Genomic DNA, 23,903 nt, shown 5'->3' on the forward strand with positions numbered 1-23,903 from the left:
ATCAGCATCGTTCAACAGAATACAGGATACTCATCTTGTAAAATGAAAACTCAACATGAAGGTGTGACATGTATGAAATTAAACAGCTCTATTCTTAAATAGACGCTACTTTAAAATCTGGCTTGGGGAAGTTACACATTTCTATAACTTCACTTATGCTATTAAAATAGCAAAACTAAGATATTATTTTGCATGGAATGCGCTGACATCATTAATCTCTCTGGGCCACATTGTATCCTTCACTACCACCAACAGCGGGACAGAGGTTTTAGTGAACTCCAGCCTGGGGAGAGTGTAGAAGGCAGGAATTCTCAGCAGCATTCTCCCCCTTTATTGAAGAAGTCTCTCCAGGGAGTTCAGGATACTATCCATGGAACTATCCCACCACCAAACGTGTGGGTCTTTTGTGGGTAAGTTAACGCAGATGTATTCAGTTTCCCTCTCTGCAGGTTGGAATCCACACCCTTTAGGGCAGCAGTAGATTCCATGATTGTGTGGTTCCAGTAGGAGTTGCACTATCACAGAACTAGAGAGGGAGAGTTTGTGTGTGTGCACGCATGCATGAGAGAGAAAGAAAATATGAGGGGAATCCTGGATCCAAGGCCTCTGAAGATTTTGGGGAATCCACTAGCTTAAGAGATGAAACTCACAGTACCACCTACTGTCCAGGGTGAAAGAATTCAGAGAAACTTTGAGTTAAAATTTGCAGAATTTCCTTGCACCTACATAAAAACTAATAGAGCTAATAGTTCCTTATTATTTTCTCAATTAAAAAAGTCACCATTAATTATCTGAATACATTTGTTTAACTTTTCTAGAAAAGGCTTCATAGTTTAACCCAAAAATTGCAGCAAGTTCATGGCCAGTTTGTAGACTTAAGGCATTAAAAACTTTTGATGTACCTATGTTCAGTAGAATTAGAAATAGATAAGATAGCATGACCTTGCCTGCTTTATGTACAGATGTGCTTGACCCAGATGAAATGTAATCCATTATCTGTGGGTTTCAAAATGTACAATGATATAAAACATTCTATGGATCTAGAGATGTCCTTGAGGAGTATTTTTACCCCCATCTCTTTGTTTACATTGCTACAGGAAACAGAACATATCGTAATATTCCCTTTAAGTAATTGCCAGCAGGCGTTTTATTCAAACACCATGTAATAAGAAAATTCCATCTCTTTGTATACCTTCTCTACGGAGTACGTACTGAAAACTGAAAAGCATTAGAATTAAGATTCTGATTTTATGTATCACCGCAGATGGAAAAATAACAGTCTCTGTGGCAGAAACCAACCACCGTACATTCAGAATTTTGAAATTCTGTCCTTTCTATTTGTATGAATTCCATTATATAAGCTATAAATATATTGAAATACAAAATGTGATAATTGCATTTTTTAAATCTGCCACCTTCATTTCATGTGGGGTAAATTAGAATTGCCTAATTTAGCATAATTTGAACTAGAAATACATACTTTTCAAATATAAGATTTTTAAGAGGGAACCTAAATCTTCGCAAGGAAGGTATGATATTGTATTAATTCCCTTAATAGTTGACAAAGAGAAGGATAGGATTTACATACAGAATGAAGGGAAGGAGTCTTTGGGCAGGACCACCTACATGGCTATGGTTCTATCTCTGGACTTTGGGGAAAGAAAAAACATTGTTTGGCTTTTAATGTATAGTTAGTTCTTTTACATTTTGATCAGGGCTCTTATATCTTGGAATAAAAATTCTTAAGAGCTTATATCATAAGCCAATTTTAAGATCAATTTAAAAACTATGAATATTTAAATTCTCATTCTCCTTTTAGTGATGAACCTGTTTCTGCATAATTTACAGCTACCTGTCCTTTAGTACTTCCTGTTTATCTTCCAAGTCTTTGCTTCAACATTGACTGTCATGTGTTTTCCCAGTCAGAAATAGTGTTAAAATGCTGTTGCAACTGCAGATACTCATAAAAAGCTGACCTTTCTTGTTTTGCATTGTTCGGTAAGTTGTTCAAATTATTTTAGGTTTTATCTTCTAAGAATGAGCTATTAAGTCCCTATGATTTTGTATAAGGTGTAAGAATTGCTTCTAGGGATCAGAGGATAGCAAAAAGTGACAGAAAGGATAAGATTTCCATTATGTCTGTTTTAGAAACAGGAAAAAGGCCTGAGGTGGAATAAAGCAACAGAGAAGAGAGATTTTGGAGTGAGAATTTCCCAACACCTGTTATACCAATCTATTCTTCATTAGGTTGTTAAATGTTTTTTAACATTTTACCTTATGGAAACTTTACCTTATGGAAACTATTCAGTGATTTGTCTGTTGCAAAATTCAGTGTACAATTAAAATCCTATACCCAAAACAGTAGTAATATAGTCAGTTTTGACCAAATTAACTGTTGCCTTAAAAAATAAAGGATCTTTATTTGGTGCATAAGTATTTAGGAGTAAATTCTGTCTAACTGCAATCCCTCATGATATCAATATTCTGCAGATTGAATCATCCAATTAGATTATGAGTGACTGGAAGGGAATGTTTTTGTGAATGGAAACTGCAATGCTCCTTTTTTAGCATCAGTTTTCGTGTGAAAAGGAGTTTTTAATGCTTTTTGGGTGGTAGGTGTGTTTCTTGGAGCAGGGCTGGGAAGCAGTGCACTGTTTTCAATTGATTCAATTCCTTTTTTTTTCTTTTAATTGGGTGGTTCAATCCCCTGACATTTAAGGCTATAATACTTAGTTGCTGTGTTTTTGTTATTGAAGGTGGGGATCAGTTAATTAAAATGTGACTAGACAAAAATACATTTAATACAAGATATAGAAGAAATTATAGCCCGAATCCCACAACTCCAGCATTGGTTCAAAGATGAGTTTCAGCAGACTGAATACTCACAACATGGAAAAAAACAAAAAAAACCCAGTCACAAAACATTGGCACTGAACTGAAATATCAACACAAAATGTCTCCAGCTTTTGAGGGGAAATATGACATAGCACCACCAAACATCTTAAGTTTTAACTGATATAGAATGATGCCACACCAGACTCTGAATGTAGACTGGTTCCTTTGCACGTCCACTGCTATTTATTTACAAATATAAATTACACCTTTATTACACCAAATATTGGCTTGATTTCTTGCCAGCAGGATAACAATGGCTTGTTCATATCCCTGCGTTACTTTTCCATTTTAGCTGAGTAGCGTCACATATATGTTGTGCACCCAATGCAATTGTGAATTCTCTCTCTCTCTCTCTCTCAAACACGAATAAGTGGTTAGGGACAAAAAAAAACCAAGAAGGCCATGAGAAAGTTAACTTTTTTAAATCCCTTCAACAAAACTATGAGCTGACAGAAAAATTACTTTGGACTTTAGTGGACTCTGGAAGCTTAATCTTTGTTAATGAAGAGAGAATGGTTGAAAAAAATCGATACATCATTCAAATGACCTTGACCAAATTTTTATAATTGTACCTTGTTATTTTAATATATGTGCTCATCTCATCTTTCACACGCCAACATTTTCAGTATTTTAAAAAACACTTTAATGTGAATTTAGTGTCCATGAAAGGGGCTGGATTAACAGCCTTAAAGATTCAAGTCCTTTGTTATCATAGAATCATAGAATGATAGAATATCAGGGTTGGAAGGGACCCCTGAAGGTCATCTAGTCCAACCCCCTGCTCGAAGCAGGACCAATTCCCAGTTAAATCATCCCAGCCAGGGCTTTGTCAAGCCTGACCTTAAAAACCTCTAAGGAAGGAGATTCCACCACCTCCCTAGGTAACGCATTCCAGTGTTTCACCACCCTCTTAGTGAAAAAGTTTTTCCTAATATCCAACCTAAACCTCCCCCACTGCAACTTGAGACCATTACTCCTCGTTCTGTCATCTGCTACCATTGAGAACAGTCTAGAGCCATCCTCTTTGGAACCCCCTTTCAGGTAGTTGAAAGCAGCTATCAAATCCCCCCTCATTCTTCTCTTCTGCAGGCTAAACAATCCCAGCTCCCTCAGCCTCTCCTCATAAGTCATGTGTTCTAGACCCCTAATCATTTTTGTTGCCCTTCGCTGGACTCTCTCCAATTCATCCACATCCTTCTTGTAGTGTGGGGCCCAAAACTGGACACAGTACTCCAGATGAGGCCTCACCAATGTCAAATAGAGGGGAACGATCACGTCCCTCGATCTGCTCGCTATGCCCCTACTTATACATCCCAAAATGCCATTGGCCTTCTTGGCAACAAGGGCACACTGCTGACTCATATCCAGCTTCTCGCCACTGTCACCCCTAGGTCCTTTTCCGCAGAACTGCTGCCTAGCCATTCGGTCCCTAGTCTGTAGCGGTGCATTGGATTCTTCCATCTTAAGTGCAGGACCCTGCACTTATCCTTATTGAACCTCATCAGATTTCTTTTGGCCCAATCCTCCAATTTGTCTAGGTCCTTCTGTATCCTATCCCTCCCCTCCAGCGTATCTACCACTCCTCCCAGTTTAGTATCATTGTATAAACATAGTATAAACATAACAGGTCCAGGTTGGGCACTCCCCAGCTACAGAGCAGTAAATACAACCTGATGGGAACTTTCAATGAAAGGGATAGTTCAGACTCCATGCCCAGGCAGTCACCAGACTCTTTGTCAAGGGTATAATTCTGTGCCAATTTGATGCAGCTTTTTGTAATAGGGACACTTTCCCACTAAACTCTGGCTGAGATTAAACTCATTTGACATACATAACTGAATTGTAGTACCTTTGGTCACTATCAACCCAGGGCGGATTGGAATTGATGACACAGAGATGATAGTCTCTCTAAGGGCTTGTCTACACTTATTGGAGGATCGATGCTGCGGCGATCACTCTCCCGTCAACTCCTATACTCCACCTGATCGAGAAGAGTAAGGGGAGTCAACGGGAGAGCATCTCCGGCGGTAAGTAGATCTCAGCTATGTGGATTTGAGTTATGCTATTCACGTAACTCAAACTGCGTAGTTTAGATTGACTTTTTCCTTTAGTGGAGACAAGGCCTGTCATACTAGCCATCAAGGCATTTGAATATCCTAACAGCCACAGGAGTTCTATCAGTACACATAGCACACACTCCAAAACACATTTTCATTTACTGTTTTAAAGTAACCAGCAGTCCCATATCGTATCATCACTTTGCTCCCTATCCTCCAGTCTCCCATCATCATGTTAATGAAAAATGCAAACTACTTATCACTTTATAGTGCACATGACTCCGCAGATGATAAGATTGTTTTTTTTCCTCTTTCTATCCAAATCAGGGCAAAGTTAACTTCAATCACATGGCTAAGGCACTTCTCCGGATTTAAAGCCTTTTGTCCTTGGAAGCCCCATTTGTGTGACAAACCACAGGCAAAAACATCTTTTTTTAAAACAATAGTCCTCGCATATATGCACTTTTCACTGCTATAGTTTATAGTCAACCTCTTACAGACAAGAAGACTGAAAAGGAGTTTGTCAAATGCATCTAAGTTTCCTCCTCTATATGTATAGTCAACTAGACTTGCACATTTTTGAAGTCATTGGTATTTAATAACACATCTGGATGCATTTTGAGAGGGTGCCCTTACAAACTCCATAATCTTAGACTAATATATTGAAGATATACACACTGCTTAAGAGAGGAGTTTATGGTTCCTGAACACTAAAATGATTGTAAACTATAGAAATGGATGAGATCACTGTTTTATCCTTTCCAAGAACTGTGATCTTAGAAGGCTAGAGTACATGAAAGGAAAAAATAATTCTGAGTTATTCTAGACCAATTTTTTAAAAAGTACAGATATAATAAAAATAATGCAGCTAGTTACAGCTTTAACAACAGAGCAGCTCCTACAAAAGTAACAATAAGCTTCAGAATTAAAATTAATACATTAAGTAGAATTACAGTCACTTTGAGCTCATTTGCATAATCAGTAGAATGGGGAGTAAATGGAGAGATCCCAATTGTTTGAAAGAGAAAAAAAGGAAAGGTCAATGTTCTGACCCACAATTTAGGAAATTATTCCATTCCTAAGGTAATCAGCCTGTCATCCAAATAATTCCCTACTCACTCATTAATGGAAACTATAATACAAGCCAAGATGTCTGTCTAAAGTTGCTATGGCATTTAGATATACAACAATTTGGCCCAATGACCTTCAGTAGTTAAGTTCCCAAGTCTTCAAGAGTGCAAGTTTTTCTCATAAAACACTTTTCCCAAGAACTCTGCTCGATCTCTCATTCCGAGACTAAGAAACAGTGGATATTCAGTATGGACAAATACTCCCAATTCCCAACCTTCTATCTCCCCAAAATCTTAGTACAACAGAAATGGGGTATCAGATTATCTTCACCGCTTCATATGAAAAACATCTGGTAATGAAAAAAATAAAATGTGCATTTTATTTATTCTGTTTCAGAGAAGGTTAAGGTTTTCCATCGTGGCAAAGAGAAGCCTATCCAGTATTCTCAGCAGTTTTAGGTCATTTAAGGACACTTTTACCTTTGTTCCTTTCCATGCTGCATGTTAAAAACACCACAATTTCAAATGGATGCACTGAAGAAGGACGAGGGCACAAAGGTTAAACTGCATGTAAACATGTCAGTTCTATATTCACCATCACAGACAAATAGAGATAATGTGCACATCTATGTTTTTACCTATGTTATCACAAATAACTATCATACTCAGTGAAATTTATCTCTGGGTATTTCCACATCAGCCCAGTGTACATTATAGTACTACAAAGTAGGTTTGGCAGAATTCAATTTTCATTTTTTTACAATTTCAACAAATAATATTGATGTTTATTTTTATCTACTTAAATATAGATAATTGAGCAAAGGTATGGGTTTTAAGTATTTTTTTCTATTCTCTCTCTTTTCTTCTATTTTTTCCCCTATTTTTATCTATTTAAATGTTCACAGTTGCAGGAAATTATGGGAGGGGGCAGTCAGACAATAATGATTTAATGACAGTAGATGTTCAGATTCAAAAAGTTAAAGTTTTATAACCATTAAAACACAAACTGTCAACAGCAAATGTCAAAATGTACAAAGTAAACAGCCTTAGAATCAAACTCTAATAAGTTCTCAAGCAACACTTTTCTTACTTTGCCTATCTGTAAATTTCTATTATCATCAATGGAATTTTTTATCAATTTGTGTGTGTATGGTGAAATTGATGTTTATCATCGTTTACCAGTAAAATTCTAATCCTTCCAAGCCTAACAACAAGAATACCACCCAACGTACAAGAATTTTGGAATTGTGATGTATTGTATTGGCTTCAAGATACAGCTGTTCTTTTCTGGAACAGGTTGACACCAAGCTCATTTTCTTTACTGTGACATTTTAATAAAAAATAATCTAGATAAAAATATTTGCCACAGATATTTAAAAAATCCTAATTTAAGAACCATAACCGATTCAAAAACAAATTGACTGATTCAGTTATGGTAAACAAGGAAAGCATATAGATTTACATAATTGTATCCCCTTGCTACATCAGCATGAACAGGATTTAAAAGATCAATTGGGATATGTACCTCTTCATTTTAGTGAGAAAATACATGTAATTTTTTTCATAAGGAAAAAATTAATCTCAACCCGTGATAATGCCTCACAAGGACCTCAATATTTTCAGGCATTCATTTGGTATATACACAGTCTTTCCATCCAGTCCAGCTTGTATTTCATGAATATATCCATATTGCAATGGAATCTCTCCAGTTTGAGAAGTGAAAAATTACCTATTTATGGAAAATGTCCAGACAACTCCCCCTCCTTTAGATACCAACTGAACTATAAATTAGTTCACAGTGATGAGAAACTGAGCTGTATTTTGTCACAGAGCAAATGATACCATTTACACAATGGACAGATGGCTGAGCATGATATAAAATGAAATTAGCAACAATGGACCGCAGATGGAGATAAGAGAAAGGTCAGGAGTTAAAAGGTCAGAGGAGCTTGGATCTACATGCTTTGTTGCATGCAGGATTAAAGACCACAGCTGAAATGGCTGTACTTAATGTACATGGGGGGGGGGGGAGCTTTGTCCAGTATATGGAGAATCTAAACACTCACCCACGGTTGTTCAAAACTATAGGTACGTCTGCGGTCTTCCACATCTTCATCTTGCTTTGCTTGCTGAAATTCTTGCCTCAGACGCTGTATCCGGTCATGATTACTAGGAGTTGATCTGTTGCTAAAAGGAGGAGGAGGTAAAGGATGAACACACTTTAGAACCATATGTGAAATTTGGTTAATAGGAAAATGGCAGCTTCTTGTGAAATGACACTACTTTAGAAGTAATGAAAGAATTTTAAAACAAGTTGCAGGCATTAAATAAAATGTTCTTCCATTTGTTCTTATTATTAATACTGTTTGCAGCTTTAAAAGAAATTTTCAAACAGAATGAGAATAAGACTAGTGAGGCAATTTTAAAATGCAATTTCTAAACTCATCAAAGCAAATTGGCACTTCTACAGTTAATGTTACCACAGAGATTAGAAAGTACAAAGAATAATATTCATTCACATCAGACAAACTCGTAGATTAAAAATGAGGAACATATAGAAAAATTGCCATAATGACCGCTAATATTTAATAAACATGGGAGATACTCATTCACCATTCAATCTATAGTACTGATGTCAGATCTTTAGTTTCATCAAATTAATTTATGATATTTGGAAATTCTGTCTACACACGATTTGATTATTTTCTTCCAATCAATAAGAACCTGTCAGCCCTTAGTTCTGTTTCTAACAAGTCTTTTAAACTGATATTTTGATATCATTAAAAGCCTAATGGAAAAGTAAAATTAAAAATATTTGACAGTACAATATTCAAGAACATAGCTGGGCCATAGGCTCACAAAAACACTTTCAGGTTACAGGCTTATTGACATCCTGTGACATTCCAGTATTCTGTGGAAGACTGAATAACATTATAGTTTTTTTTATGTACAGTCATACGCAGACTTGAACTATTTAAAACCATAAATTTTCCATAATGGCAGTAACAGGTAATCCCCTCTCCAAAGTACATTTTAAGCTTGATTTATGTGAAACCATCATGAAATATGCACAGGAACGGCTAGTTTAATAAAGCAGATAGAAAAGTGGATATTCATTAATCTCATTGCCATTTTTCCAGCTTCTCTGGTCTTCCCTCACTTCTCTTCCCCCCCCCCCCCCCCCCGCCCCCTTCTAGCCTACTTCAGAGTTTTTGATGTGGGAATTGTAGGATGCCTGACAAACAAATCTTTTATATTAAGGCTAACCAGAAGCAATTCTTTCTCCATTTTAATCTCTTATTCTGGGGCTCTTAAACTCTGCATTTATTGCCTTCTGTTAAAAGTGCTGATGAAAAAATGTTATATTATTACATTGTTTCAAATGAGAAAGCTAAAGAGAAACAGTGAAGAATAATTCCATAGATATGTAGACTTAGACACTGTACATAGAAAGAGCACAATGCACACAAATCCCAGATCATCCCCTTCCTTAGGGAAAAAAATCAGAGGGGGAAGATATTCTGAAGTCTCATTTCCGGAGTTTTCCCCGCTCTATCCCCTCTGGTGGGAGGGACTTGAAGACTATAGATTTCTCAGGTCATGTCACCTCCCCCAGTCCTGTTGGAGCTGTACAGCTCTTGTCTGTGTTAATCTGCAGTGATACCATGCACTTTGACTTTTGTAATTGGCACAGTTCAATACAAGTACAAAATATTTTTTGGTATAGTTTGCTGATTTTCAAAACTAGAGATTCTTACCATAACAAACAAGCAATATAGTAGCAGAGTATGTATAAGATGCAATGCAAAATACATGCAGACTTGCTGACATGTTTTTAATTGTTAGGCTTTAAGAGGTAAGAATATTTTGTGTGTGCAACACCATTTAGTTGTGGTAAAAAGAGATTAGCAAGTAGCTCCAGTTAGGCCACTTGATGTACTTTAAATGATCAATGAATATGAGGGAGCTCATCAGTCAGGGGATGTGGTTCATTTCAAACGCAGAACAGACAACAGCATAAGAGAGCCACTGAATGAACTGAGGGGATTAGCCTCTTGGGGGCACAGCAGGAAAGAAGGCATGACAATAAAGAGCTGACTCTGTTTATTGGTAAGAAAAAGTACTGCAGTAAGGCAGCTTGTGCTAAAGTGTTGGGACAATAAGCCAAAATAGAGTCCACAGATTAAATGGAATTAAGGCATTCTATTAACCACAAAATGGGTGAAGGGGTTATTGTAGAAAACATACTGTAAAAAACTTTGGCTCATTCTATGGATGCTGTTAAAAATAATTCCATCAACAGTTGAATATTACACAAAATAATCAATAAAGGTATTGTAAACGATAATGGTTAAGCCTCCTCTGGAATTGTATGCTCAGCGGGTTGGTCGTCTTTTCACTGGAATGAGATGGAGCAATGGAGGGTAAGGAGGACCGCAGGATTTATGAATAACTTCTCCAAAAACTCTAAAAGGATACATTGTACATAATTGCATAAAGAAAATGTCAAGCTGACTTAAGAGAAGCATTCAAGTTACTAATGGCTTTGCTACAGATAGACAAGAAAAACCTTCCACACGTTTTCTATTCTACTCCTGACTGAAAAAGTGAGGGACAAAATCTAAAATTAGAAAATGGAGAGAGGTGGGGGATGGAGCTCTAGGACTATTTCACTGAAAAAATAGATCATTAAAGAACAAAATCACTTCAGTCTCCCAGCACAATTGCCACCCAAAATTCCTTGTGCACAAAAAGTCACAAAGATACAGAATAAATGAGATCAAGTGACCATATATTATTTAAAAAACTTTAAAAAAAATAAGAGAGAAGATGGGGAATTGGAGGAATGTTAGGATAAAATAGGGAGGTGGATTTAAGAAACCTTTAAGGGAAGGACAGATTTTTTTTGGTGGGGGGGAGGGTTGAGGAGGAGCACATGTTGCCTCTCTTTTATTTTATTGTTTTCATTCTCAGCCCTGCACTATGCCCCTTTCTTGAATCACTCCAGTGATCTCCTTGCCCATTATATCAAGTTTAAACTTTTCATTCTTGTCTTCAAGGCCCTGCACAACTCCACCATGGCCTGCCACGCAAGCTCGTTTCTTTCCACCTTTCTCCTCTCCTTTTTAATTCCACCATCAGCTCCTTTGTTTCCTTCACCCGCTCCCATCTTTGCATGCTTCTATGCATAAAATGACCAGTAAGCCACGAGAAAACCCTATCCTCAGCAAAAGCCTTCTTGAACATTCAAGCATTTCTTCCATGAGGAAGTGAAAAAACAAGAAAGAAATTAGATAAATGAAACAGAAACATAAAACCACACACACAAAACAACTGTTCTAAAATTACTTCTCTCCTGTGTCTTCCAGTGTGTGTGTTGTCTAATCTATGGCTGCCTTATAGACCTCAAGCTCCTTGGGGCAAGGACTGTCTTTATGTTAGTCTTGTATAGCACTTAATGAATAATAAATAACCTAGCAAGTTCTAGAAAGTACTCTAGGAGAGAGAAGCTTTGTCCCAGGCTGCTTAAAATTCTCCTTTGCTGGAGGGAACTTGTACAGAACCAGTACTGGTTGAGGATGGGTAATAGCCAGAGTGGCTTACTTATAAGCACTATCTTACATTTTCGTTTGTGTTTTGCATTCACATGAACCCAAAATTTAAAAGCCAATTCAATCCAAACTGTCCAGAATTATCTATGGGGAGGAAGGAGTTTAACTAGAAACTTAGCCTTGGTTTATTTGAAAGTTGGCATATGTGAAGCTGGACTGAGTTTCAGCTTTGTATAATAAACCAGCTATTGCCTAGTTTGTGCTGTTGTTACAAACCTTTCACTCAGCTGCAATTTACTTCAAGAGAGGGTGCCCACAACTTCGCAGAAGACAATCAGCACCTCACAGGATCAGGTACTTGTGAGAACCCAGTTTTTCTGAAGACCAATTAAATTTCCCCTTGCTCCAATTACTAACAGTTCTTGAACAAAATCAAGAGGAAAGTTTTCAGGGCCAAACTCAGCCCTGGTGTAAGCCAGCACAATTCCATTTGCTGCAACGGAGTTGGGCCTGTTTATACCAGTTCTGCATGTGGCCTTTAGTTATCTTTCGACTACAGATGGTACATTTAACAGTCGGCTCTTTCATGTATGCTACTTAAAACACAGTCACCTGCATGGGCTAAAAAAAAAAAAAGCAACTGTAAGCAAAGCTCATATAGACCACACCTGTCACATATTTTCAGTAACAGTCAGCCACAGCAATGACCATAAGAGTCTCAAATCATTAAGCAATGTCTCACTGTGATGTCATGCATTGATGTACAGAGCTGTAATCCTTTCAAAACAGACATTGTCAGTGTGATAAAGTGGATACAAACAAGCTTCTGAACAGGGATGACTAAAGCTTTGGAAAAATTCATTGGCCTGAAAAAGGAGGAAAAAGGGTCCTAACACTACCACCGCCAGGCTGTAACAACCCAGCTAGAATAACCAAAAGGTTAGTAAATTAACAATGTTTCTTACACCTTGAAATTTTTCAACATGGATTGGAGCTGCCTGGTGTTCCATGATCTAGCTAGCTGCTTAGATCTCCCGATTGCAGTTATAAAACACAAATGTAATAACTGGGTTCCTAATCATGGCAAGCTAGCGAGCAAACATAACTACTTGTACTAATCACATTTCTTTAAGTTTAGACAGAATACTCATCTGACTTAAACTTTCTTATGTTACTTTAAAAATCAAGAGTTTGATATCTCTCTAGCCACAGGTAGAAGCAAGTAGAAAATGTGTTCCCAGGAATTTTAAAAGGTTGTCTCATTGGTTATTAATGGCGTTATCACTCTTGGGGCAATGCATTAGCCTGCCCAATATATGCTTGCCAAAGTTCAGAACTAGCTGAGCGTGTATTAAATTGGACCTGTCTTCATTGCTAGGGCAGGATAAAATAGAGGAACAGTGCTAGGGCAGTGTTAATCCACTGTAAAAGCTTCCACTAAATTTAATGGAATTAGAATACCTTTCCCACAACAGCACTCATTCAAAGCAGATGGGCTTGTCTCAAATCACTCAAACAGGTGACTAAACAGCAACTGTCATGTTGTTGCAAAAAAGATGAGGACATATGGTAAAATGGCATGAAAAACATCCCTGGATTTAACTTTAAAGTTAATGCTATACTAGACCATGCAGCCCACTATTCTACAAGTTCTAAGTGAGTTTATAAACAGCGAGTGACATGGATGGATGTATCCAGACCCAATATGGTTAATACTTGGTTGGTAAGCTAGGTAGTTAATAGTCCTTGTGTCTTCCATCAATCTAGCTGGAACTCCCTAAGCATGTCTGTGTTACTAGTTTGGTCAGTCATTCTTCTGTCTAGCAGTCTGTGCTGCAGGTATCCAGAATGCATAGTCCCACACGCCACTGGTGCCATTTTGTGTGCGTGTCCTCCTCACCCTCACTTTCAGAGGCATTATGGAATATAGGCACAGATTTTCCCAGAGTGCACTTACATGGCTAGGCAGCATAGTACTGGATGTGCAAACGGGGCTAACATAGGGTTGCATCGTGTAAAGGAGTAACACTGATCAAATAAATTGGTTAGTCTCCAACGTGCCACTAGTACTCCTTTTCTTAATGTGATCACAACTCAACAGTGTGTGTTATAATAGGGTCAGATGAGTGTGTCACAAACGGATTTAAATACCAACAGTTGTAAAGGTACTATGGAACGGGACTTAGGAAGGTGGGTCTTTTATTGCTCCTGTTTTCTGCAAGTTCCAAAGAATTTATGAGACATGGGGCAAGGGGGAAGGTGTTTAAAGAAGAAAATGTATCAATTACTAAAATTCAAATAAAAATAGCTTCTCTGCACAAGCTTCATTAAGTTTTATCAGCTAGTATCTTGGGGTTTTACACTCAAACCACAGGTCATAAATTCACAGTAAATCCCCCATATGTTCAGCAAACACCTGAATTCAATTTCTCTTGTAGCTGTAGAGACTGAATGTGTTGCTCAAATTAATTATGTATGCAAAGTTAGTTTCTAACAGGGACAGCTTCTTGCATGTTGAAGGGTATACCTCCCATTTGAATTTTCTTTCACAGATCTTTTTCAATCTTAGTTTATTTCTACCATATACAGAGTTACAAAAGCCCCTCTCTGCCATTTCATATTTGCAAAGTGAATATGGAGAATAATATCTCCTTTCATGTTTGTACTTTTTAAAATGTAGCTAAACTCAGGGATCAGCTTAATATGACAAGCAAGATCTCTTCACATTTTACCCCAGTCATATATATATACACACACACAATGGTATATTAATTCCCATCAAAACAAGGCTATAAATACTAGGATATATGTCAGTGTGTATGTGTGAAATCAGCTACTTAGGAAGTTTGATGACTTTTCCAGTTTACTTTCACAGTTTTAAGCATCATCTCTAAAATGAAAAGTATTATGAGAAAGTTATGCAAATCCCAGAAGGCACTCAACTTCCTTCAGCTGATAAAAGTCATTTCCAGATTTTGACACTGTGATTTGTTGTCCATTTCACACCAATTTCAATGTAGTAAATCATCACAAATTAAAAATACACAGCTCTATTCTCTGGGTTAAAATGGTGGTCTCCAAAGCTGTTAATATGGCATTTGCTTTTGATGTGATAACTCTAGTCCTCTGGATATTTTATAGCTGATAGGGAGGTCGCTTCAGTACAGCAGACTCTTCAAACTCTCAAGACTAGTTTTCACTTCCAACCCCTATGTGGTCATTTTGTAGCAGGGCCATCATTTTACAACCAGTGAAATCTGAGGAATGCACCCAAGACCCCTTTTATTGCGACCATCTTTCTTCCTTATTAGCCTGTCAGAGCTCACATGTGGGAGACAGAAATTCTGTTTTGCATTTCAGGGGAATTCTTTGACTAAAAAGAAAAGCAAATATTTTAGAAGCCTGCAATAAACATGTGAATTCAGATATTAAGCAACTGGGCTATTTCGAAGTCTAATCCTTACTTTAGAGCTGTGAGGTTGTACAGAAACAATCCAAGCCAATTTCAAATCGTAAACAACTGTAAAGTCTGCTGCAGTCATGGCCATAGATGATTTTGTTTAAAATGCCAGAGTAAAAAAAACACTTCCTTATTTTTAATTTTTTAACATACTATTATGATTTACTATTTTAAAAAAAATTATAGAAAAGAGAATGTAAATCATTTGACTCAAGGGAAGACCTTTTCAGAATATTAAGGGGGAGGCAGATGAACCCATGAGAAGAATCAACAAATCCCTCAATGGTGTAAAATACAGGTGATCAGTATGAGAGAGATCAGCATAGGAGAGATTAGTCTTCTTGACCACAGATGAAGCATAAAAAATATGCTAGAGAAGGGGTGAGTCTGTGAACTTCAAAATATTTTCCTACACCAATATTGAAAGCAATATCTTTTTGATGATGGATCCAGTCCTGCAAAGTCCGATGCAGGTAACTGTACATATGATTAATCTCCATAGGATGCTGTGTGGAAGGCCTTGTCTCCTCTAGGAGGGCTTTGCTGCTATAGTTACACCGGTGTATTTAACTGATGAAACGCTCTTAGCTGGACATGGTAATTCCAGTATAACTGTGCTTATACCACTATAGTTTATGCCGGTTGGCCCACTAGTCTAACTGCGTCCACAGTAGGTCTTATACCGGCATAGCTATGTAGAGTAAAAAAATTGCACCATTAACTGACATAGCAATAGTAGCACAATTATTAATGTAGACCAGGCCTAAGTCTCTGCAGGATGGGGGCCTAAATACTTACAAATAAATTATGTTCACAGAAAAGGAGGACTTACGGCACCTTAGAGACTAACCAATTTATTTGAGCATAAGCTTTCGTGAGCTACAGCTCACTTCATCGGATGCATTCAGTGTTCACAGAGCAAGTGATTCTAATTATACAATTGATTTTAAAGTCATCAGCAAATTTCAACATGAAATTTTAGTGCATACTTTTATTTACATATCTGAACTGTACCCTTTAGTTCTCTTTCAACGTCAACAAGCTTATTTTCTTTATATGGTCAGCGGGGTTCTATGTCATGCTTAGCGAACTGCTAGAAAGTATATTAGAGAATGGAAAAGCATTTTTAGATTGATTGTTTTTTCTCTTAACCACTGAAATGATCCATAAAAGATTCTATATCGTGGTGTTGTGTATATGAAAAACAAACAGTATTTTCTCTAGACTGAAATGCACATTTGCTTTCAGTAAAAATGAAATCCTTGTTTAAAAAAATAAAAGTAATAAAACCACAATGTCAAGGACCATATCACTGGCTGGAAGTTGAAGCTAGACAAATTCATACTGGAAATAAGGCATACATTTTTAACAGTGAGAGTAATTGACCACTGGAACAATTTGCCAAAGGTCATTGTGGATTCTCCATCACTGGCAATTTTAAAAATCAAGATTGGATGTTTCTCTAAAAGATATGCTCCAGGAATTATTTTCAGGAAGTCCTACGACCTGTGTTATACAGGAGGTCAGATTAGATGATCATAGTGGTCCCTTCTTACCTTGGAATCTGTTAATTAGTAAAGTAATATAGCAATACAAATTTAATTGAAGGACCTGAACAGTTTTGATGATACAACATTGCACAGTATTCACGTGGTCATATTAGAGATAGTCCCCCATTCCCTTACCACTCCATAATCAAATTCCAGTACAATTATTTTAATTCTTTAACTGTGGGATATTTACATATAAATCTCAAACTAATATTTTCATTGTTTGTACCTTCTCCCTTTCTCACTAATGACAGATTAATTTCCATATACCAGATGGGAAACAGTCTATTTTAAAACATTGACATGGGCCCAAGCATTTCAGAGGCTGATCCAAACTTCAGAAGTGTTCAGATCCAGTTGCCATTATGGGTATTGATCCCACTCCCACTAAAATCCAGGGCAGTGTTGGGATAAACTTCAGAAGGTGCAATATCAGAAGGGGGCTAGCTGCTGAGTTAAGATTCATGATCACACCTAAAATTTTCTAAAGTCTGGGGACATTTGCGATCAAGGCTTTGGGTTGGACCATCTTGAAAATTTTCACCAGCTCTCATGAAACCAGCAATACTCCACTTGAATCAACCAGCAAAAAAAATGGAAATCAAAGGTAAGTCTGATTACTTGAATTCATGCCTACATGCATTTCCTATAGATACTTCTTTCTTATGAAATTAACCTCCTAGTTTTATATACTGATTAGAAGAAAAACTAATTAAGATTAAAATATATAAATATTTGCATATGAAGACTTCTTAAAAAAATCTTTAAAAACTTGGTTGATCAAAACACCTTTATTTCTGCGTAAAATCACATTGGGCCTGAAACGTATTTACTAAAATACTTTTTGTGACTGGTATAGTAATTTCCTGCAATATCTTTGGGAGAACTTACTGTATTAAGTTTCAGAGTAACAGCCGTGTTAGTCTGTATTCGCAAAAAGAAAAGGAGTACTTGTGGCACCTTAGAGACTAACCAATTTATTTTAGCATGAGCTTTCGTGAGCTACAGCTCACTTCATCAGATACAGCTGTATCTGATGAAGTGAGCTGTAGCTCACGAAAGCTCATGCTAAAATAAATTGGTTAGTCTCTAAGGTGCCACAAGTACTCCTTTTCTTTTTGTATTAAGTTTATTCATCATTGTTGGCCTGGGATTGTATGACTTCCATGGGGAACGGTAACCCCTACTCCTCCAGGAATTAAGAACAGTGGGGGACGATTAGGCAAATTCACTCAGGTTGCAACACCTCCAGAGAATTAACATCAGAGGCTTGCATATATGAGTTCAAATTGAATTCTCCAGAGGCCAATAGACAAAGAAAGGAATTTTGATTAATAGTATGGCTAGCAAGCGATTAAAAATATTAATGTCAATTAATCACGATTATGATTAATCACACTGTTAAACAATAATAGAATACCTTTTACTGAAATTTTTGGATGTTTTCTACATTTTCAAATATATTGATTTCAATTACAATAGAGTATAGGGCTCACTTTATATTTATTTTTTATTACAAATATTTGTGTTGAAAAAAACAAAAGAAGTAATATTTTTCAATTCACCTCATATAAGTACTGTAATGCAATGTCTTTATCATGAAAGTTGAACTTACAAATGTAGAATTATGTACAAAAAATAATTGCATTCAAAAATTAAACAATGTAAAACTTTAGAGCTTACAAGTCCATTCAGTCCTACTTCTAGTTCAGCCTGTCACTCAGACGAAAGTTTGTTTACATTTGCGGGAGATAATGCTGCCCGCTTCTAGTTTACAATGTCACCTGAAAGCGAGAACAGGCATTCACACGGCATTGTTGTAGCTGGTGTAGCAAGATATTTTGGTGCCAGATGCACTGAAGATTCCTATGTCCCTTCACACTTCAACTATCATTCCAGAGGACATGTGTCCATCCTGATGACGGGTCCTGCTCGATAACCATCCAAAGAAGTGCAGACTGACTCATGTTCACTTTCATCATCTGAGTCAGATGTCACCAGCAGAAGGTTGATTTTCTTTTCTGGTGGTTTGGGTTCTGTAGTTTCTGCATCACAGTGTTGCTCTTTTAAGACTTCTGAAAGCATGCTCCACACCTCGTCCCTCTCAGATTTTGGAAGGCACTTCAGATTCTTAAACCTTTGGTTCAGTGCTGCACCTATCTTCAGAAATCTCACATTGATACCTTGTTTGCTTTGTCAAATCTGCAGTGAAAGTGTTCTTAAAATGAACAACAGGTGCTGGGTCATCATCCAAGAAAGATATAACATGAAATATACGGCAGAATGTGGGTAAAACAGAGTAGGAGACATACTATTTTCCCCCAAGGAGTTCAGTCAAAATTTAATTAACGCATTTTTTAATTAGTGTCATCAGCATGGAAGCATATCTTCTGGAATGGTGGCTGAAGCATGAAGGGGCATACAAATATTTAGCATATCTGGCATGTAAAAACCTTATAATGCCGACTACAAAAGTGCCATGTGAACGCCTGTTCTCACTTTCAGGTGACATTGAAACTAAGAAAACAGGTAGCAGTATCTCCTGTAAATTTAAACAATCTTGTTTGCCTTAGCAATTGACTGAACAAGAAGTATGACTGAGTAGACTTTTAGACTCTAAAGCAGGGGTGGGCAAACTTGTTGGTCCGAGGGCCACATCTGGGAATAGAAATTGTATGGCAGACCATGAATGCTCATAAAGTTGGGGTTGTGGTGCGGGAGAGGGTGAGGATGAGGGCTCTGGTTGGGGCTGCGCACTCTGAGGTGGGGCTGGGGTTGGGGAGTTTGGGGTGCATGAGGGCTGGGATTGAGGGGTTTGGAGGGCAGGAGGGGGATCAGGGCTGGGGCAGGGGGAGAGGCTATGGGGTGCAGGCTCTGGGTGTCGCTTACCTCAAGCACCTCCTGAAAGCAGCGGCATGTCCCTTCTCCGTCTCCTATGCGGAGGCGCAGCCAGTTGGCTCTGCACACTGCCCCCTCCACAGGCACCGCCCTTGCCACTCCCACTGGAGCGCTGGAGGGGGCCATTGGACTGGGGCCACTGGAGAGCATAGGAGCCAGAAGGGGGCCATGCCGCAGCTTCCAGGAGTGGCCCCTGATTCTGCACCCCCAGCTGGAGCGGGACAAGTCCCAGACCCCGCTCACCAGCGGGAGCTCGAGGACCTGCTAAAAATGGCTGGCGGGCTGCAGTTTGCTCACCCCTGCTCCAAAGTTTACATTGTTTTTTTGAGTGCAGTAATGTAACAAAAAAAAAAACCCTACATTTGTAAGTTGCACTTTCCTACTAAAGAGAGTGCATTACGGTACTTGTATGAGGTGAATTGAAAAATACTGTTTCTTTTGTTTATCATTTTTACAGTGCAAGTATCTGTAATAAAAATAATAATATAAAGTGAGCACTGTACACGTATTCTGTGTTGTAATTGAAATAGATATATTTGAAAATGTAGAAAAACATCCAAAAATATTTAATAAATTTCAATTGGTATTCTATTGTTTAACAGTGCGATTAAAACGGCGATTAACTTTTTTGAGTTAAATCGTGTGAGTTAACTGCGTTTAATCGACAGCCCTTATGAATAGCCTGAGTTTAAACTGACTCAGGGCCTTCTTTCTGATCCAGCAAACAGATAGGATTTCCAGTCCAATGAGGGCCCCAACTCATAGGGAAGGGTCGGAAAGACTTTGGCTTACTGAGCCCCTACAACTGATGAGTGACCCTGGTAAGCTATTAGCATGCATATAGAAATGTTATTGTTTTTATTATTTTCTCTGTTATGCTTTTACCTTAAGAATAAATAGAAAGAGCTATGTGGTAACTTACAACTGTGGGTAATACACTGGTCATTCTTCTAGAGAGAGAGCTAACCACAGAGCCTCCATTTTAGGCTCTCTGTCTTGCTGGGAATATCACAATGTAGGCAGGGAACTGTGCAGCCTTAAAGAAGCCCCCATCAGGAGAGAGTGAAATGTGCCCAAGGGACTTGATGGCTGGGAGCTTGAAGGCTAGAGGGGTACCCTTGAGGGACCATAAAGGGGGAATACAGGTGCAGTTTCCCTGAAACCGTGACACTTTTCCTTTACTGTTTTTATCCTTTATTATAACCACTTTTGTCTCGTATAATTTAAAACTACAAATTGTCATAAATGTTACAGTCAAAAGAGTTACCTTCAATAGAATTAATTCATCTAGTTTTCTTTTTTGAGCTGAAAAGCAGGTTTTGCCAGTTAAGATGACTGCAAATTATTTCTTTGTTTGGATACCTTAAATGTTACTTTTCTTTTTAAATTCCTATTTGGCATGTACAGCGAAGGACCCAGTCCTGAAGGAGAAATGTTGATTTTGCCATGTTTAAGAAAACTGGATTAGAAACTGTTATAAGTCTACTTTACTTCTGCGTTGTGTTACTTTTCTTTATGTTTCCAACAAGAAACAGACTTAAGATACTTCAACGTACACATATTCCTCTTATCACGGCAGACCGCAGCAGGAATGAGATTTATCCAGGACAACCAGAGTTACTAAAACATGAGGTAAAGCTGGCACCAAGATGACTAGCCTGGAGGAAATTATGAAAAAGCGAAGGGGTTTTCCTTTTTCAACAGGAAACAAAGCCTGAGGTTTTGTAATTGTGCTTCGTGAAGGTAGCAACCTGAAGAGAGTGGCAGTATTGTCTAATACTTGAGCAATACAGTAGGAGGCAGATTTATGAGTCAAGATTTGTCCCTACCACTGACACTCTCTGGGCTTCAGGCTACTGCAAAAGAAGTAATGCCCACCTTTATAAGTTTCAGAGTAACAGCCGTGTTAGTCTGTATTCGCAAAAAGAAAAGGAGTACTTGTGGCACCTTAGAGACTAACGAATTTACTTTATAAGGTGCTTTGCGAGTCAAAGTAAGTGCTATATTCAAAGTACAAATTTATTTTAATTATTACATCGTGAGTGGTTTTTTACAGAATACAATGCCTTATAACATAGGATTCTCACTTACAGAAAAACCATATATTATAGTACAACTACATCTACTATATGTGAAACTTAGCAAGTCAACTGTTCTGTGGTTAAAACCTCTTTAGCTTTGCTCATTTGTTTTTTAACTTGAATGGTATCTCAACAAATGCTATTAAATTGCAGGATTTTTGCTATGAACAGAAATGAAAAATGTATAATAAATAATACCACTTAATCTGTCAAATGCCCTTAACATGATGTTGAAATTATAATCTTATAGACTTGCACTAATATCATTTCATTTTGCCTTTCTTATAGTCTTCATCAACTTGTGTTGATAATGTTTCATTTTGACATCATAATAGTATCTCCATGGATTCAGGATGACATTGTGTTTTGACATCATGTTAAAAAAAATATACGCAATTGATATCACGTCATTGTCACCCTAATATTGTCTCTTTTGGATTTCAATTATATTATTTTATTTTGATAGCCTTTCCATTAAAATGGGTGGTAAAATATGACAGTTGCTAAAATAAAGTTATGAAAGTGTTCTGCATAGTTGTTGTTGGGTTTTTGCTGCTGCTGTTGAAACTTGCATATTCAAAATACAGTAAGGAATTGGTTCTGTATGGGGGTGATCGTCAGCTGGTATAAAGTGCCATAGCTCTGTCAATGGGTCTATGTCAATTCACTCCAGATGATGATCTGCTCCTAAGAGAATGTAAAATGTCTTTTGTTCTAGAGTTTGGTAAAAATGTGTCCGGATTTATTCTCCCATTTCAGAAATTCACGCACGAGCTCCAACAGCAAAAATATCCTTGCAAATCAGTTGTCGTTTTCAGAATGTCTAAACTGCATGTTTCATTCTTCTATGTGTACTCACCAGAAAGTCTCTTCTGAATACCATTAAAAAGATGAGTTTTTGTTTCCATGTATACTGAGCAGAAATTATTCTCTGAATATTTTAAAAATGTTATATCTATTGATGATTCATCATCTTCCCTAAAATGGAAACTATTATACACGTTATTGTGAATGAAACATAGTATCCACAGTACAAGTGCAGTTCTATAAAATGCAATACTTGGCCAGATCCTCAGTTGGTGTAAATCAGGGTATATCCACTAAAGAAGCCAGTGTTAACAAAGTATAAATTGTGAGCTTATGTTCTCCTCTGATAAACACAAAATTAAAGAGATTGATTCTGGAATGGGTGCACTACAGCTAACAGCTTTACCTGGACTATTAGGAAATTACATATCATACCATGTTTAACCATTTAGAGCTATATCACTCAACAACTTAGTTTAGTTATTTTCTAGTTCTTTAATTTTCTTATAGAAAATCAAACAGCATCTTTTCATTTAATACATTTAATGTATTAAAAAGTGTATTTACTCCGTACTATAGTCCACATCCTATTTACAGATGCTCACTGATAAATTCTCTAATTTTTAACATTACTGCATAAGACTCTTCTTGTGCTTAAATCTGATCAAACAGATTATAGGATTTTCCTCCTTTCCCCCATCCTCCTGAAGTCATCATGTTTAGCAGAAATTTCCTGTTTTATCTTATTTTAGAGAGTCCAGAAAGGTTTATTTGAGACAATCCTCTGATCCCATTTCATGAATAAAGATCAATGTTACTTAATGTATTGGCCTTGGGAAAAGGATATTCTACACATTCGATCTATCCAGTAAAGTTGTTTCTATGAAAAGAAAAAACACCAAAATATCATATTTTTGCTACCATCAATATTCATATGTTTAAAAGACTTTTACTGCCTCTCTCGTTCTGGAATTATGAAGTGTTTTCAGGAGCTCTGTGGCTGACAGTCCACAGATGAGAAGAACTTGGAATTATTCAAACAGTTCTTGAAAGCATTTTATAATTCCTAAAAGACAGTTAAGTCAGTCTTTATAAATATATTATAAAGCTAACTGTGGGAGGAAAAAATGTACACCACAAGAGGCAGTATAGTTATTAAATAAATAACAGAGGGCCAGATTGTACCCTGACATGCCAATACATATACAGGAGCCAGTATACTCTTTTGGAGTTTCCTCTGGTTTCTTCTGTCAAGAAGGGGCTGTCCCTAGTGGAAATGTGCAGACTATTAACCCAACAGATCTCAGGGATCTGACACAAATTACTTTGTCTTGATGCACAAGGCCAAGATGAAGGATTTCATCCTAGAGCCTGTAGTTATTTGTAAGGCCATGCTGTGGAACTGGGACCATTTTATGAAAAATTGTGCTCTTGATCCTGATTGGCACTGAGCGCCCCTCTCCCCACAGACTAGAAAGCATACAGACTAAGAAATTATTTGAACTGAACTGCTTATATAGTAAAGGTATATCT

General features: G+C 37.4%; 1 protein-coding gene and 1 long non-coding RNA gene across 11 annotated transcripts in view; one reads left to right on the forward strand and one right to left on the reverse strand.

Annotated features, from left to right (window-relative positions):
* Positions 1-23,903, reverse strand: part of PARD3 (par-3 family cell polarity regulator) — a 652,516-nt gene that overhangs the window by 11,469 nt on the left and 617,144 nt on the right. For all 7 annotated transcript variants that reach the window (XM_077808301.1, XM_077808302.1, XM_077808300.1 and 4 more), the window contains one exon: positions 8,089-8,209. In XM_077808301.1, the coding sequence (XP_077664427.1) occupies positions 8,089-8,209 (121 nt within the window). The remainder of the gene's footprint in view (positions 1-8,088; positions 8,210-23,903) is intronic.
* Positions 289-22,474, forward strand: LOC144259944 (uncharacterized). 4 transcript variants are annotated; one of them, XR_013344961.1, is made up of 3 exons: positions 289-410; positions 12,364-12,513; positions 20,204-22,474. It is a non-coding gene; the product is annotated as an uncharacterized LOC144259944 (long non-coding RNA). The 4 variants fall into 4 exon arrangements; XR_013344963.1 differs by lacking the exon at positions 289-410 and adding an exon at positions 17,097-17,191 and having other exon boundaries at positions 12,275-12,513; XR_013344962.1 differs by lacking the exon at positions 289-410 and having other exon boundaries at positions 12,275-12,513; positions 20,204-20,303; positions 20,890-22,474.

This window comes from Eretmochelys imbricata, chromosome 2 (assembly GCF_965152235.1).
Source record: "Eretmochelys imbricata isolate rEreImb1 chromosome 2, rEreImb1.hap1, whole genome shotgun sequence".
NCBI classification, from domain to species: Eukaryota; Metazoa; Chordata; order Testudines; family Cheloniidae; genus Eretmochelys; species Eretmochelys imbricata.